The sequence below is a fragment of the Bos grunniens genome, chromosome 4 (genome assembly GCF_055505025.1).
Source record: "Bos grunniens cultivar Pamir isolate PY7600 chromosome 4, Bosgru_T2T1.0, whole genome shotgun sequence".
NCBI classification, from domain to species: domain Eukaryota; kingdom Metazoa; phylum Chordata; class Mammalia; order Artiodactyla; family Bovidae; genus Bos; species Bos grunniens.
The window spans coordinates 79,982,957-80,000,775 of NC_141168.1; the positions used below are offsets into that span (position 1 = coordinate 79,982,957).

Sequence of the window (17,819 nt, forward strand, 5' to 3'; positions counted from 1 at the left end):
AAAAAAAAAAAAACTAAGATCATGACATCCAGCCCCATTCCTCCCTGGCAACAGAAGGGGGAAAAGTGGAAGTGGTGACAGATTTCCTCTTCTTGGACTCTAAAATCAATGCAGACAGTGACTGCAGCCATGAAACCAGAAGGTGACTGCTTCTTGGCAGGAACGCTATGACAAAGACAGACAGTGTGTGAAAAGCAGAGACATTCATTACTCTGGTGACAAAGGTCCATAGAGTCAAGGCTATGATCTTCCCAGTAGTCATGTACAGTTGTGAGAGATGGATTGTAAAGAAGGCAGAACACCAAAGAATTGATGCCTTTGAACTGTGGTGCTGGAGAAGACTCCTGAAAGTCCACTGAACAGCAAAGAGATCAAACCAGTGAATTTTAAGGGAAATCAACCCTGAATACTCTTTGGAAGGATGGACGCTGAAGCTGGAACTCCAATATTTTGGTCATCTGATGCAAACAGCTGACTCATTGGAAAAGTCCCTGATTCTGGGAACAGTTGAGGGCAGAAGGAGAAGAGGGCACCAGAGGATGAGATGGCTGGATGGCATCACCAATGCAATGGACATGAACTTGGGCAAACTTCTGGAGATGAGTGAGGGACAAGGAGGCTTGGCGTGCTGCAGTCCATGTGCACAAAGGGTTGGACACAATTGGGTGGCTGAACAACAACAACAATTTTATCTTTGTGTGCTTGCATGCATGCTAAGTCACTTCTGTCATGTTTGACTTTGTGATCCCATGGACTGTAGCCCACCAGGCTCCTCTGTCCATGGGATTCTCCAGACAAGAATACTGGAGTGGGTTGCCATTCCTTTCTCCAGGGGATCTTCCTGACCCAGGGATCAAACCCACCTCTCTTTACATCTCCTGCATTGGCAGGCAGGTTCTTTACCACTAGTGCTACCTGGGAAGCCCATCTAATCTTTAGTAACCACTTTTAATGATCATAACATAGAGAAAATTTCTAGAAATACGGCATGGTCTCATAGGATTTGTTCCCTATCCCCTCACCTCAGTATAACAGGACTAGTGATCAAAATGGCCTTTCTGGCTTAATCACAAGAAAGAATAGTGGAGTTGGATCATGTCAGCTTCCGATATTTTTTCTTCCTTTGTCTCAGCATCTAGTACTTGTTTCTAGGCACCTTTTATATCTTGTTTTTATAAAAATACTAAAAATCAGTAATTGTAAAAATTTATTTGCTTATATATTTCAAATCACATAAAATAGTTGTGAACAACCAGTGTCTGAGAAATGCAAAAGTGAGTTAATTACATATTTTATAATTTGGAAAGCATGGCTTGTTTTAGAAATAATTTTTTCTTGTATGGATCTCTTCAGTACAACAACACTGCAGATGGAGTTTATAAAGTTTTCAATGGAAAAGATGACATAAGCAAAGTTGCCAGAATTGACACATATAAAGGCAAAAAGTAAGTATTCAAGCAAAGTGTGTGTGTGTGTGTGAGAGAGAGAGAGAGAGAGAGAGAGAGGGAGGGAGGGAGGGAGGGAGGGAGGGAGGGAGGGAGGGAGGGAGAGAGCGTGCTCGCGAGAGAGACTAGGATACTCTAAGGCAGACAAGAAACTTATTTACCAACTGGTAAGGCACAGGCACCAACCTATGGAACAGAGCTGCCTGTATCTCAGCCCTAGAAACTCCTGGTCTATCAGGCATTAACCCTTTAGTTGTGACAGCTGATCACACTAGTACATAGCTGCTGAGCATCAGCCCCACTGGAGGATTGATCTTGATAAACAAGTTTCCTTACATAAAGAAATCTAAAGGGACTACTTCCATCTCTGCTGCATAACTGGTATTATCATACACCCTAAAATTACATAACTGCAAATGAAAAGGAAGAAAATCAATATGTCAACTCATTATTTTAGCATCCAGTATATCTTACTGATGTTTTATTTTTTTTACTGAGCATGAAATATAAAAACTGCTCATTCCCAGGATATGACAAAGTATGTCTGTAAATATGGCAGCTTAATGAATCCATGCCAATGCTTTCATGATTTTCCCTTTCAAAATTTTCTTGAAATGATTTTATTGATAACTCAGCTTTTTAAAATATTTATCAACACAAAATGGAATTATTATTTCCTGTTCTAAAACTGACATATTAAACTTGAAAAATTAAAAGCACACACTCCTGTGAAGCAGTAGTAGAATGAGATATGTTCATACGGCCATGATTTCCTACTTTTCCCTAACTCCTGCCTATTTATCTGTAGTACACCTAATTCATCATATGTCTAAAATAGGAAGAACCTCAATAAATATCAAGGGAGACATAATTTTCTCTTCAAAGTTAAAATGAGTTTTAGATCAGTGATTTCCTGACAAAGAATAAAGTAATCAAAATCAAAACAGATGAAATATTTTTATAGATTAATCATTATGTGACACTAAGTTCTTATCTAAAACAGTTAAATACTCATGTAATCCTTTTTCTTCTACAGAGACCATAATCACATATTTTTTTTTAATAGAAAAGTCTAATGGAGGGAAAAAAAAAAAACACTTCTAAATGCTCATTTTAGGGGAATCACATCAGTGTCTGTATACGGAGGAAAGTGAGCATTGCTTCCATTTCAATATTTTAGAGAGGTTTTGAGGAGAATTACTAAGTGCTCCTAATTGGAGTAAGAATTTCACAAGAGCTTGAGATTAGGGCAAGGTTAATTTAACTGACCATGGCAAGACTAAACATGGCAGACTGTGCAGCTTATTCTGTTTAAAAAAAGAAGCAACAACTTGCCTTGACATCTTACTGGATGACATGTTAGGAGTGTGAACAACTCATTTTCTATCACCAAAAAGTGTCTGAGTATGCAGAGAAGCTATCACCACTATTGTTCTCATTGTTTCCATATATAAATATATCTGCTGCTGCTGCTAAGGCGCTCAGTCGTGTCCGACTCTGTGCGACCCCAGAGACAACAGCCCACCAGGCGCCCCCGCCCCTGGGATTCTCCAGGCAAGAACACTGGAGTGGGTTGCCATTGCCTTCTCCAATGCAGGAAAGTGAAAAGTGAAAGTGAAGTCACTCAGTCGTGTCTGACCCTCAGCGACCCCATGGACTGCAGCCTACCAGGCTCCTCCGTCCATGGGATTTTCCAGGCAAGAGTACTGGAGTGGGGTGCCATTGCCTTCTCCGATAAATATATATATATATTTATATATATAATATATATAATTTTATATATAATTATATATAAATATATATAATTTATGTAGGTACCATAGTATGAATTAATAAACTTTGCCCTATTTAAATGCCAGTTCACATAAGAGTTAAAAGAAGTGGAAAGTATAAATTGCTTATCTGTGTTTCTAATCTTTATTGATCCAACATCTGCTTCTCTTTCTTTCCTCCTCCACACTCCCTTCTTATCCTTCATACTGAGTTTATATCAGTTAACCATTTAATATCTTCATCCTATTCAGTGTGAATAAAACATACTATCAAATAATCCATTTCTCCCTAGGTGGGGAACTTTCTCCTAAAAGGTCAAAATTTTGGACAAATATTTCTCAATTTTCTTTTTGCAGAACTGTTTCTGTCCATGTGGTTTCTAATTAATAACATTTGGCAGTTTTTGTTTATAATCTGGTCACTTAATGGTTTCAGGCACTTCCTTTTTTTTTTTAAATTTTATTTTATTTTTAAACTTTACGTAATTGTATTTTCCTTTATCTCAACAAGATGCAGACTTCAAGCAAAACACAGGCCAAATGGCTTAAAACATTTCTTAAACTTTAGCATTTGTCACATCTAGGCTAATCAATAGTTATTATTTTAGCAGACTTACTGAATCGTAATAGAAAAAGTAATGTGAGAAACGTGCTCTTCAAATGATCCTTTTCATTTTTTCTTTTTATTCCTAAGGCATCTCTCCTATTGGCCAAGTTATTGTGGCATGATTAATGGTACAGGTAAGAGGATATGCAAGTGAAAAAGAAAGTATTAGTCACTCAGTCCAGTCCAACTCTTTGCAACCCCATGGACTGCAACCTCTGTCCAAAGAATTCTCCAGGCAAGAATACTGGAATGGGTAACCATTGCCTTCTACAGGTGATATCCCTGACCCAGGGATTGAATCCAGGTCGCCTACATCGCAGGTAGATTATTTACAGTATGAGCCACCAGGGTAGCCCCAAAGAGCATACGGTTTGTGGTAATAATCACAGTGAAACCAACCGCTTTCCCCCAAAAATCCACTTCCATATCTACAATGTTCTGGGAGTTGATGGTATGTATTTACATATCTCTGTATCCCTACAACGTAATTCAGAGTCTCTGTATTTTTATGTAGGCTTAGTAAATGTACGTGTAATGGGATGAAATTTCTCAAAATTAGCCATCAAGGATGAGCCTTTACTGTATTCTGGGGAAATGTTTTCTTTGTATACATGTAATGAACTCCTTCCTGACCACAGAGGTAAAACATTAGAGAAGTTTAGAGTAGCGATTACACCTTTATAGGTGTATACTACTATACTGTGTAGTATTTACATTATATCTGTAATATAGTGATTTATACCTGTAAATACTGTATAGATAATCATTTAAAATTGAAAGAATTAAAATATTAACATAATTATAAAAGGAAAGTTATGCCTCCAAAGACTTCAAGCTGAAGTAGAATCAGTGAACTTTCAAGCAGAACTCTATTTTGAATAAGGTGGTCAGAAAGAGAGAGAAAAGAACAGCAGCAACAGAAATAAGGTTCAGTCACTTCAGTTCAGTTCAGTCACTCAGTCGTGTCTGACTCTTTGCGACCCCATGAATCACAGCACGCCAGGCCTCCCTGTCCATCACCAACTCCTGGAGTTCACTCAGACTCACGCCCATCAACCTGTACCCTAACCATGAGAAATGTATGCAAAAATGAACATTCTGAATTAGAGTTAGGAAAAAGTACTATGTACTTAGATTTAGAGTATGGTTGCTGCTGCTGCTGCTAAGTCGCTTCAGTCGTGTCTGACTCTGTGCGACGCCATAGACGGCAGGCAGCCCACCAGGCTCCCCCGCCCCTGGGATTCTCCAGGCAAGAACACTGGAGTGGGTTGCCATTTCCTTCTCCAATGCATGAAAGTGAAAAGTGAAAGTGAAGTCGCTCAGTTGTGTCTGACCCTCAGCGACCCCATGGACTGCAGCCTACCAGGCTCCTCTGTCCATGGGATTTTCCAGGCAAGAGTACTGGAGTGGGGTGCCATTGCCTTCTCCAAGAGTATGGTTAGATCCAGTTTATTACTCTCCTTAAAGTAAAGCAAATATATGCCTACTAGTTGAAGAAGTACAATTATAAAAAGCTATGTGAATCAAATGCCATGAAGTGAGCTTTCAGTTGCTAAGAAGCAGAAAGTAATAGTCACTCAGTCACATCTGACTCTTTGTGACCCCATAGACTATACAGTCTATGGAATTCTCCAGGCCAGAATACTGAAATGGGTAGCTGTTCCCTTCTCCAGCAGATCTTCCCAACCCAGGGATTGAACCCAGGTCTCCCATATTGCAGGCACATTCTTTGCCAGCTGAGTCACCAGGGAAGCCCAAGACTACTGCAGTGGGTAGTCTATCCCTTCTCTGAGGGATCTTCCCAACCCAAGAATCGGACCAGGGTCTCCTGCATTGCAGGCGGATTCTTTACCAACTGAGCTATTAGGGAAGCCCCAAAGAACAGTATAATGTTTATAAAGTCAGTTAGGCAATACTTTATAGGAAAGTAATATAATAAAGATGAAAAAAGTTAAATACACAGTTAGATAAAAGGTAGGGAATAAAAGGCAAACGTGCGGAATGTTTACTTTTCCAAATGTGCTGATGAGTTTTGCATGTTTACTTAATTTTCTACTTTACTTAATTTTTAATACCCGTAGAGAAAAACAGCAAAACCGTTGTTAACTTTGCTTTGTACTGCGCTTTGAGTCATGAAGTGTATGAAGAAATTCCTTTCTAAGTAGTTCTTTCTGCCAATAAATTGTCAAGTGTACCAGTACCACTAACTTTAGTAATTTCATAAGCATAAACTTCATATTGTACCCTCAGACACAGAAATATACTGTTGTTTAGTCACTAAGTTCTATCTGACTCTCTTGTGACCCCATGGACTGTAGCCTACCAGGTTCCTCTGTTTATGGGATTTCCCAGGCTAGAATACTGGAGTGGGTTGCCATTTCCTTCTCCAGGGGATCTTCCTGACCCCGGGATCAAACCTGTGTCTCCTGGATAGCAGGCAGATTCTTTACCACTGAGCCACCTGGGAAGTTGAAATATACTGTGCTTCTCCTAAATAGTAAAAGGGTCCTTATGGGAGAATGGCATTGAAACATGTATAATATCATATAAGAAATGAATCGCCAGTCCAGGTTCGATGCAGGATACAGGAATCTTGGGGCTGGTGCACTGGGATGACCCAGAGGGATGGTATGGGGAGGGAGGTGGGATGGGGGTTCAAGATGGGGAACACATGTACACCTGTGGTGGATGAATGTTGATGTATGGCAAATCCAATACAATATTGTAAAGTAAAAAAATAATAATAATAAAAAAATTTTTAAATAAATTAAAAAATAAACATTAAAAAAGAGAAAAATATTAAACATTTTTTGTCCAAAACTAAGAAACAAAGACATTTTTTTTTAAAAGCAGGTAGAGGATTTATAAATGCTGCTGCTGCTGCATCACTTCAGTCGTGTCCGACTCTGTGTGACCCCAGAGACGGCAGCCCACCAGGCTCCTCTGTCCCTGGGATTCTCCAGGCAAGAACATTGGAGTGGGTTGCCATTTCCTTCTCCAATGCATGAAAGTGAAAAGTGAAAGTGAAGTCGCTCAGTCGTGTCTGACTCTTAGTGACCCCATGGACTGCAGCCTACCAGGCTCCTCTGCCCATGCTATTTTCCAGGCAAGAGTACTGGAGTGGGGTGCCACTGCCTTCTCCACTTATAAATGATAATAACATAAATACATGAGCATCAGGCACAAAGTTAAAAGAAGAAAATAGCAGTAAAATAAACTAGGAGCAAAGGTTGATTAGACAGGCCAGGGTCTCTAATGAAACCCTGTGAAAGAGATTCTTGGTTACGGCACTAGGAAAAGAGACTAATGAAATGAAAAGGCTCTAAGGAGTTTTAATCATGATTTTGAAGTACTTCCTCTACCTTCTTCAACAAACTTAAAGAGATATAAACTGATAATGTTGATTTACATTTTATTGTATTACAGAAAGAGAGCCTGGCTAACATCAGTTATCTTATGACCATGACCCACTGTATTGCTGGTCTCTATGACATAATCTTCAATGATATTTCATATGATTTTTTTTAAAGATTTTCAATGCATTCTTTTCTTTTATGACTAAGGTGTTGGGAAGGCAGTCATAGACAATGCCCATTCAGGAACAATCTTGGGAATTTAAGCTACTTTTCAATATTCCATGCTCTCAATATCATGATCTAATTCACTGTGATCATCTGTTGTATTTCACTTATCACAAGAGTATAAGGGTAATGCAATAAAGATTACAAGGTTAGTGCATTTACCAAAAAAAAGCATGTATTCATAATTGAAGGATAGGTTTTACTGTTTTGAACAAACACATTCAGTGGTGGCTCATTTTGGTGATATTCATTTGTGGAGTAAATGGAGGAATTATCTAGCTATTTCTTCTTATATCCACTGTATGCCATGGATTATAACTATAGTGTTCACTTGTTAAGTTGTGTCCAACTCTTTGCAATCCTATGAACTGTAGCCTGCCAGGCTCCTCTGTCCATGGGATTTCCCAGGCAAGAATACTGTAGTGGGTTACCATTTCTTTCCTCCACGGGGTCTTCCTGACCTAGGGATCAGACCCACATATCTTGGTTGGCAGACAGATTCTTTACCACTGAGCCACCTGGGAAGCCCTCATAACCATAGCAGAGATTCAATAAACTCAACAAATGTCCTTTTTAGTTTCATATGTGCTTTTCCCAACCATATTCAGGAAATTCTATTTAGTGAGAGAATTCAATAAATGACTTTAAAATATTAATCTGCTATTAGGGCAGATGAATGAATCACTATTTAAAGTAAGAACATTTACCAAACAGGAGTTCCAAATGAACCTCAAGGTAAGAACAATGTTACTCTACATATATGGTAGGGATTTCAAAATATAAACACAATCACAGTTTTAACAACTAGTGGTTTTGCCATTGTACACATTTTAAACTTTATTTTTAAGGCGCAGGGAAAGTTAATATGAATGGATACCAGTGAATATGTATAGTATATAGACTTGTTGAACATGGTAGCTACTAGCCATATTCACACTTAAGCAGCCAGAACAAATGGAGATAGGCTGTAAGTAAATATTAGATCTGGAGTTTTGTTAATTATTATGTTGATTACAAGTTAAAATTATATTTTGGATATGGTGGGTGAGATAAAATATACCTGATACTTGCTTTATTTTTAAAATGTGGCTACTTGAGAATATCAATGTTATATGTACAGTTTGCATTATATTTCTCTTAACCAAGCTGAAATCAAGATTTCTAGATTTTTCTAGGACACATACTCCACCTAATCCCTTGCCATTGGCTTGATTTCTAAACAGACGGAGCCACATTTCCACCTTTCATTGAGAAGAATCGGGTACTCCAATTCTTTTCTGCTGACATTTGCAGGTAAGACAGTCACTGATATAGTGCTGTAAGTCAGAATTCTTTCACCAAGTGACAAAAGACAGACCCAGAAGTTCATACTTAATAATCATAGTATTTGATAAAAATAAAATACATTCTGTAGGAAGTTTTTCTTGATGTATTAGAAATAAATACATTGAAACATGTATAATATCATATAAGAAACGAATCGCCAGTCCAGGTTCAATGCAGGATACAGGATGCTTGGGGCTGGTGCACTGGGATGACCCAGAGGGATGGTATGGAGAGGGAGGTGGGAGTGGGGTTCAGGATTGGGAACACGTGTACACCCGTGGCGGATTCATGTTGATGTATGGCAAAACCAATACAGTATTGTAAAGTATAAAAAACAATAAATATAGAATTCATAATGTTATTAAGCTTTTTAAAAAATTGAAAGTTGTAGAAGAATATTTTGCATAATGCAAATCATTTTCTTCTTTTTCATTTCTAAGCAAGACATTCTGTTTCTTTTGCTAAACTAGTAAGATGGTAGGGCATGGCCCCACCATAGCAGCCTCATTCTCAGTGTGTTCACAGCATCCTCACAGACATCAAGGAACAGATTGTTCTTACAGAAAATTAGTAAGGCAACAGAGATACTAAATGACACAACAGAGCAATTAGACTTAATTGATATTTTTAGACCATTACATCCTAAGACAACCAGACTACTGTGAATTCGTTTCAAGCGCACATGGAACATTCTCAAGGGTAGACCACAAACTAAGACATATAATAAGCCCAAACAAATGTAACAATTTCTAAAATGCTTAGAAATTAAGCATCTTTTATGACGACAAAGGCATGAAACTAGAAATCAACCACAAAAAAGAGAAATGAGAAAAAATGATTACATGGAGACTAAACAACATGCTACTAAAAAAAAAAAAATCTATGATGAAATCAAAGAGGAAATTAAAAATACCTTGAGACTAATGACAATGAAAATATAACCAAACAAAATCTATGAGATGCAGCAACTGCAGTCATAAGAGGGATGTTTATAGCAATACAGGTCTTCCTCAAAAATAAGAAAAATCTGAAACAAAGTAACTTATCTAGAACACACTCACACCATATACACAAAAATAGATGCAAAATGGCCTTAAAAATCTAATACAAGGAACAACACCATAAAACTCCTAGAAAAGGACCTAGGCAAAATATTCTCTGACATAAATAGCAGCAACATTTTCTTAGATTTTTTTACCACCTGAGCCACAAGGGAAGCCCAATCACATAAATATTTAATCTATAGAAGAAAGTAGCTCTGAAAATGACTTCAATATAACTGCTCCATAGTAATTTTGAAACAAAAATTATTTTCAGAAGAGTTTGAAAACAAAAGTAAAAATATTTCATACCCAGGTATTGAGCCCCAGTGTGTTATAAAATGGGCTTCCCTGGTGGCTCAGACAGTAAAGCATCTGCCTGCAATGCAGGAGACTTGGGTTCGATCCCTGGGTTGGGAAGATGCCCTGGAGAAAGGAATAGCTACCCACTACAGTATTTTGGCCTGAAAGAATTCCATGGACAGAGGATCACAAGAACTGTTTTCTAGGGAATTAAGCAAGAATTCTAACAAGATTATATCCATATTTTCTAATTTAAAGCAATACTATAAATTTTAAAATAAGAAAACAAAAAAGAATCTCCAGAATGAAGTTGAGGTTCCCCAAATGAAGCTCTTTCTTATCTGTGTTTAGGTCATTTTACGCTGTGTTTGGAGCCGAAATTAATCTAAAAGGAATCCCTGTGTATAGATTTGTTCTTCCATCCAGGATTTTTGCATCTCCACTTCAAAATCCAGACAACCATTGTTTCTGCACAGAAAAAATTATCTCCAAGGGTTGCACCTTATATGGTGTGCTAGATATTAGCAAATGCAAAGAAGGTATGCAAAAGTTCTCATGTCACAATTCATGGCCTAATCTGCAATACTCTTTAAAATGTAAACTTCACTCAGGATTCCTTTTCTACAAGAAATCTAAAGTGAGAAAGCAGTAAGGGCAGAAAGTAAGGATAATAGTAGGATTTTGTTTTCATTTTTGTCCCACTTTCAAGGCCCCAGTTGTTTCTGTGTTGCAAAATTTCATTTAGATAAAACCACACTGATACTTCCCTGAGCTACTTTGGAAAATGTCTCTTTAGGTCCTCTGCTCATTTTTTAATTGCGTGATTTTTTCAGTTGTGTGAATTCCTTGTATATTTTGGATGTTAATCATGTGTTTTGTGAATATTTTCTCCCACTCCATAGGCAGCCTTTCATTTTTGACGGTTTCCTTTTCTGTGCAGAATCTCTGCTCCTTTTAGATATAGAGCAAAATGAAAATAATTCCCAGAATACTCTGAGCATCCCAACTTATCTATCTGACATTTTTCTAACTTTTTTACCCTAGGAAATGGTAAATAAAAGTAAGCATATTTCAAGATGTCTCTGAAACAAAAGTTGATTCAATCAATAAATTGGGAGTCTCATTTTGCTCATCTTCTTCATGTTGGAGTAGGTGAGAATAAAGAAAGAAAAGCCTAGTAGGTGATAATAAACAAAGAAAAGCCTCTTAAATAAATTCTCAAAGACATATTACTACCTGAAACATGAAGGTATATGGTTGTATTAATAACTATGTGTTCAGTAGCTAAGCTTTATATACTGAAAATAAACACTTAAGGGATGCACAATAGAAGTTTATGTTTTATTTCTGATCAAAAGTGATCAGATGTGATACTTTTCCCTCACCCTTATCCCTCAATTTCTATTCAAAGCAACTCTGTTTCTTTTTCTTTTTTTTAAGTTAAAATGCTTTATTTTCAAGGAAATCTTTTCTGAGTGCTATGTGAAATGAGGAAAACAATTTATCCCAAATGTTTCTTAAACACTGTTTTCAGGAAAACCTGTGTACATTTCACTTCCTCATTTTCTACATGCAAGTCCTGAAATTGCAGAACTTATTGAAGGCTTAAGTCCAAATGAAGAGGAACATAGCACATACTTAGATGTTGAACCTGTAAGCAAATATATTATTGATCTGATTGGTTTAGTACTTTTTACTGAAAGAAAAATTCTCTTCTTTCTGTTAATCACATTTATGATCATATTTATTACATCACAATCTAGATAAATTAATTTTGTAGTGAATTATAGTTGATTTACAATGCTATATAATTGCAGGTGTATAGCAAAGTGGTTTAGTCATATTTTTATATATATGTATATATACATATATATTTCAGATGCTTTTCTCTTATTAAAAAATACTGAGTGTAGTTCCCTGTGGTATATGGTAGATTCTTGTTGGTTATCTAGTCTGCATAGAGTGATGTGTGTATATTTACTTACTTTTACTTCAGGGAAAATAATGTTGGTTGTCTTCCTATTGTTGCTTATGAAATACCAAAGTAATTCTATTTTACTTTTTCAACATATAAAGTTTTATAAGCATTTTTAATTGTTCATAATTCATGAATAGAAATTATGGATATGATTCTAATTGAATTAAAACAATTTAGTATAAATTACAATTTTATGCTCATTTTATACTTATCTGTGAATATTGCTTATATGAAGGGACATTGTAGATTACAAGGAACTAAAAGATTTTATGGGTATATGTACATTTAAAGCAAGATATACTTAGTATCAAGAAAAATCTATTAAGTTTCCTGTACTGTAACAGTTTCAACTTTTAATTTATTTCAAATATTCTTTTCAAAAGTTAAATGGCATGCCAGAATTTTAGTAGCCACATTTCATTTTAAATAATACTAGAAGTAATGCTATAATTATACTGATGATACATAGGTTCCGACTGAATATATTTTTGACCATATATAGTTGAGGATTTAAACTGACTATATGAGTTCTAGGTTTCACTACTATTGTTGATTTCCCAAAACCAATTCAGATAACTATCACAAATCTAACTAAAACCTTGATAGTAGTTTGGGCAAAGAAATTGTGTGTGTGTGTGCATATATACACATGTGTGTATACACTCGTGCATATACACATAAAATGTAATTATGAAGTTTTATGTACATAATATTTAAAATGCTCAATTAATAAATAAATTTCATAACTTTTAAGTACTACAGTTTCACCTTAGTTTCTATAACAATAACCTTTTGGATATTATAAATGAATTATTTAAAAGAAGTTGGTGATTATTTTAGTTTCTTTCTTTTTAGATAACTGGATTCACTTTACAATTTGCACAACGGATGCAGATCAATATACTAGTTAAGCCAGCAAAAAATATTGTGTGAGTCTCTTAAACAGGTTCATTAAATTTTTAGTATTTTCTTGTCAGAAACTGAGTATACGTATGAAATTAAGTGGAAATAGTACAAAATTAAAACTTCTTTGGCTTAATATCATGAAATAATTACTAAATGCTTATAACTTTTATCTATAATTTAGAATTATATCTAGTACATATTGAAATGGTATTTATACATATTCTGTAATTAGTATTTGGTGACACTGCTCATTTTGCTAGTTGTCAAAATGTTTCCATTAACAATTGTTTTTAAAATTCAAGTTTACTGGGTATAAATTATCAAAAGGGAATATATATACTTATAAGTCAATCTAGTTAGAAATCTGTTTTAGAAAGATTTATAAAAATGAAAGATGTCTGAGAAACAGACATATTAAAATTTAAATGATTCATTACAGGGAACAAAAAAATCAAGAAACAGTAATTTGTTATTTTTTAGAATGTAATTTTTTAGAGTTTTTAAAAATGTTCAGAAATTTCTGAACACTTATTTACACTAGCAGTTACTAACATTTGTATTAAATATTTGTATTATATTAGTATATATTTTCATAATTATTTTCAATGTTTATTACAGAGCATTAAAGGATCTGAAGCACAACTATTTGGTGCCTATTCTTTGGCTTAATGAGGTTAGTATTTTTATCTATTAGTCACTAAAAATGATAAACTTCCTACATATAAAAAGATTTCAATGTTAGAAAATAGAATATACATGTATAGAATTTGAAGTTGTATATGTTTCCATTACTTATACGAGCGAGTTTATATATTATTAAATATATAAATATTTTCAGAGACCCAAGCTACACAGAAATATCAAGATTTACATTAGTTTCCAGTGCTTTTATTTCTGGAAGATGAAGTACTTCCCAAAATTTTAGATTATTTTCATAATACGACTAGAAAACATTTTTCTTGTCATACTGCTTGTGCTAGGAAAGAGGCATGGATATATATAACTCCAAGAACTCACTGTGAATATTATAGTGCTAATAAAAGCAAGTCCAGCTTATAATGAGCAAGTAAGAATAGGTGTCAGCAGTCTACCCAAGTACCTGACAAGATATTTTTAATACAAATCATTGAGTCCATTGACCACAGAATTAGGAAAAGCATTGCAGAAATCTTTAGAGGAAAGAAACTGTTGACCTTTGCCATTTAAGAAACATCTTTTGGAAAACGTAAAGATATTTCCATGAGACTGTTGTATAGATCAATAAAGTCAGTGCATATAACATGTTCAAGGGAGGAAAATTGTATTTCTCTTTTTATTTTATTTTATTTTTTAACTTTACAATATTGTATTGGTTTTGCCATATATCAACATGAATCTGCCACAGGTATACACGTGTTCCCCATCCTGAACCCTCCTCCTTCCTCCCTCCCCATACCATCTTTGATATCCAAAAGGACTTTCATTGGCTTGTCTTATAAAGATAACTAACACAGTGTTTTCATAAAGGATTGATACAAAAGTGGAGAGTTTTGAGTAACTTGTTAAGCTAATGAAATGAAACAATGCTAATAGTTATCTTGATTGCAGACTGCCACTATTGGTGATGAGAAGGCAGAAATATTCAGAAATCAAGTGACTGGAAAAATAAACCTCCTTGGCCTGATAGAAATGATCTTAATGAGTGTTGGTGCAGTGATGTTTATTGCTTTTACAATATCATACTGTGCATGTAGATTGAAGAATGCAAAATAAGTAAGTAAAATATATTACAATATATATATGGCTTTAGTAACATTCACTTATATATTACTTGCTATTTCATCAAAAAGGGGTTACAAGTTAGGCTGTAAATATTTCTGCACATGTCTGGCCAGCTTTCATTTCTGATACATCCTTGAAGTTTTGAAGCTTACTTTTTCTATTTCTAGCTAGTTAATTATATTAAAATTACAGCTAATTAACAGATCACTAAGGAAATTTATGTAAAATTGAAAATGGTGGATATTTGGGGAGACTGGAATTTACAAGGGTAAAGAAAATAAAAAGGAAAAGTAAATAAGCTAAAAATTAATGAGAAATGAAAACAATAAATGATAGAGATACAATAAGATAAAATATGCCACTTTAAAATGAAAATAGCATATTAATATAAACAGGATTTTTGCATATATACATGCTATCCAAAATCACAATGTGCACCACAAATGTGTAATGTGGAAGCCCTAATGAATGATTACAATACATGAGCTTAAATTGAATATAACAGTACAAGAAAACAGAAGACAAACAATGTTCGACACAGTAAAATTAAGTTACTCAGAGTTTACAGGAAAAATCAGATAAATACAGACAGATTTGAGTTTTGGCAAAAACTACAGAGGTGTTTTAAGCCTCTGTGTTTCAGATACTACTGTACATGCCCTCTTGTACATAGAGGAATGAATGCCTGAGTGTATCTTCCAAAAGCATTTCTTTAATAATCATACATGGCATAGGTGTGACCCATAGTTTCTATCTGCCATCTTTCCAGGAACATCAAAAATATATACAATCAAAGTAAAAGAAATATATTTGCTATGAAAAACCATAACTTAAAACAAGTCTTCTTGCTATATACTTCCAATCCAACTGTGGATTTTAAGTTGTCTTACGCAGAAATTCTGGAGCTGCTATTGATAATTACTGAGCTTTTAGTATGTCCATTTTCAAACTGTGATATCAGTCAAAGTGAATGTCAAGAAAAATGAAGTGGAAAATTTGGACCAATATTTTTTTTTTTGGATTATGAGATTTTGAGTTTGAGCCTAGGAAGGCACCTCAATCTTTCTTTCTGATTTCTGGCACTACTTACTAAAAAGAAGATGGAACAATTCTGCCTACAATCCATTTGATAAGAATGTATTCAAAATGCTAAACTAACACACTCACATCGTAACACAAAAAGGATATATTGCATCACCTTTAAGACCTGTCATCAGTCTAATAACAAATGAGTTATGATTAAACAAAGTAATCCAATTTATATAATAAACAAAAAGATCGTCCCCTGAAAAATTAAAATATAATAAAAGTTTGTTCAAGTGGAAAAACATGCTTTTCAAAATGAAGTGCAGTAGTGGTAAATTTTTTTCTATATTGTTCTCTATTGAAATTACATGAACAATTTCATCAGTGCTTAATGAGCCCTGAACATCAGTTATCATGGTTCTGTACCTGGCTATATGAAGAGGAAAGACTGAAAACTTCCCAGAGTTCCTTTCTCACCATGTATTAACATACTGGTTTGCCTTAACATCTGATTGTTACAAGGAAAATTAATGCTCTTTACACAACGACATATCTTTTTTTTTTCTTTACAGATAGAGAAGAAAATTTTTCTATGTAGATTAATTTATTTACTAGATTTAGAAGAATCCCAGATAACAGATTTTCTTAAACAAATCTCAGTTTTGAATATCACAATAATTATGCCTTTCGGAAGATTTATAGATAATTGAAAAATAAGGAGATGGATGTACTAGAGGGAATAAAGCAAAGATGGTAGAGTGAAGGTGTGGTTTTACTCAATGGATCACAAAGAGAATAAGCCAACAGTCTTTTCTTAAGTAGTAGTACACACACAACTAAATGGAGGATGGTCTGAAGGGACAGCAAGGAGAGGAAATGCTCATGCAGAGCAGATTTAATGAGTGATCCTCCTTATCTGACTGCGTGCAGCTCTTGTGAGCTGGGAAGGAGCCTTCCATGTTCCCTGGAATGGGAAAATAATTGCTTTATCCATGAAGTGCATCACAGAACTTTTCTCTCCAGCTTGAGAAATTGGGCTAATTACTAGAAAATATGATACCTTCAGTATACAGAATTTAAACATTACCTGTTTCATTTTTTCCATGGCTTTCTGGTAAGTACTTACCCTTCTTTTCCTTTCCAGGAAGCAAATGAGTCGTTATGCACCAGTTACATCAGGACCATTATTAATATCGACCTACAAAATGAAGATTTAATATGCTTTATTTTTGCAAAATATACCCTATAGTTGAAGAACTTGTGTCACTCACTTTTTTTTTTTTTGCACTGAGAAGTAGCACATTTCAAAGTATTATTAAAATGTCATTAAAATCCATACTTTGAACAACAACAAAAGCATCTTTTAAAATTCAACATGTTCACAATGGAATGGATTTCAGTTTCTACAGATGTGGCTTGGGTACGATCTAGTATTTTTATTTCTCCATGGGATCTTCCCAACCCAGGGATCAAACCCAGGTCTCCTGCATTGCAGGTGGATTCTTTACCAGCTGAGCCACCAGGAAAGCCCAGCTCTTCTGGAAATCTGAGCTAATTTTCATCTTTCTGCTCAGGTGCATACAGCTTATGCTTGGCAACTTCAGAATGCTGTGCTAGTACTAAGAAGTGTAAATGATAATGCAGATATTAATGTGTGGAAGATCATCAAGTATATAATATGCATTCATAGTTATTTGTTGTAATATTTCTTGCTTTCTTAGTCACCTCAGAAAGACTGGTTTCAAACATTAAAAGATGCTGTTCCTCAAAATCCTGTGCTTTGTGCAATTCCTGTTGTGTCACAGAACATTTACGTTAGGTTTCTATCTGATTATTCTATCCGAATTTTTATTTCTTTATGAATCTCTATTTCCTTCTGAAATATTATTTCTAAATTCAACCTTAACAAGATTTTTCCTTAGCTAATTTTTGAACCAGTTGGGGGAAAAGGAAATAAAAAGATACTTGGCCATGCTTTAGAATTGCAGGACTTAAAAATCTAGATTATGAAGGATCTTTCCTTTTCATTAGACGACATGTTGGTAGGAAACCCTGCTTTCCTCAGCAGGGGTTC

The 17,819-nt window shown here is 35.0% G+C and overlaps 1 protein-coding gene and 1 long non-coding RNA gene across 13 annotated transcripts in view; one reads left to right on the plus strand and one right to left on the minus strand.

The window, feature by feature from the left end:
• Nucleotides 1-17,516, plus strand: part of LOC147374435 (platelet glycoprotein 4-like) — a 40,854-nt gene extending 23,338 nt beyond the window's left edge. For all 4 annotated transcript variants that reach the window (XM_086398553.1, XM_086398555.1, XM_086398554.1 and 1 more), the window contains 9 exons: nucleotides 1,354-1,445; nucleotides 3,912-3,958; nucleotides 8,629-8,698; nucleotides 10,426-10,613; nucleotides 11,609-11,727; nucleotides 12,908-12,981; nucleotides 13,577-13,631; nucleotides 14,546-14,710; nucleotides 16,890-17,516. In XM_086398553.1, coding sequence (XP_086254679.1) covers nucleotides 1,354-1,445; nucleotides 3,912-3,958; nucleotides 8,629-8,698; nucleotides 10,426-10,613; nucleotides 11,609-11,727; nucleotides 12,908-12,981; nucleotides 13,577-13,631; nucleotides 14,546-14,710 — 810 coding nt within the window. In that variant the 3' untranslated portion in view covers nucleotides 16,890-17,516. The remainder of the gene's footprint in view (nucleotides 1-1,353; nucleotides 1,446-3,911; nucleotides 3,959-8,628; nucleotides 8,699-10,425; nucleotides 10,614-11,608; nucleotides 11,728-12,907; nucleotides 12,982-13,576; nucleotides 13,632-14,545; nucleotides 14,711-16,889) is intronic.
• Nucleotides 1-17,819, minus strand: part of LOC147374434 (uncharacterized) — a 288,128-nt gene that overhangs the window by 109,877 nt on the left and 160,432 nt on the right. For 7 of the 9 annotated variants that reach the window (XR_015163244.1, XR_015163245.1, XR_015163242.1 and 4 more), the window contains 2 exons: nucleotides 16,872-16,943; nucleotides 16,005-16,709 (listed from right to left, as the gene is read on the minus strand). This is a non-coding gene — a long non-coding RNA (uncharacterized LOC147374434). Of the gene's footprint in view, nucleotides 1-16,004; nucleotides 16,710-16,871; nucleotides 16,944-17,819 lie in introns of those variants that run through there. The other 2 variants (XR_015163241.1, XR_015163243.1) reach the window with 1 other exon arrangement.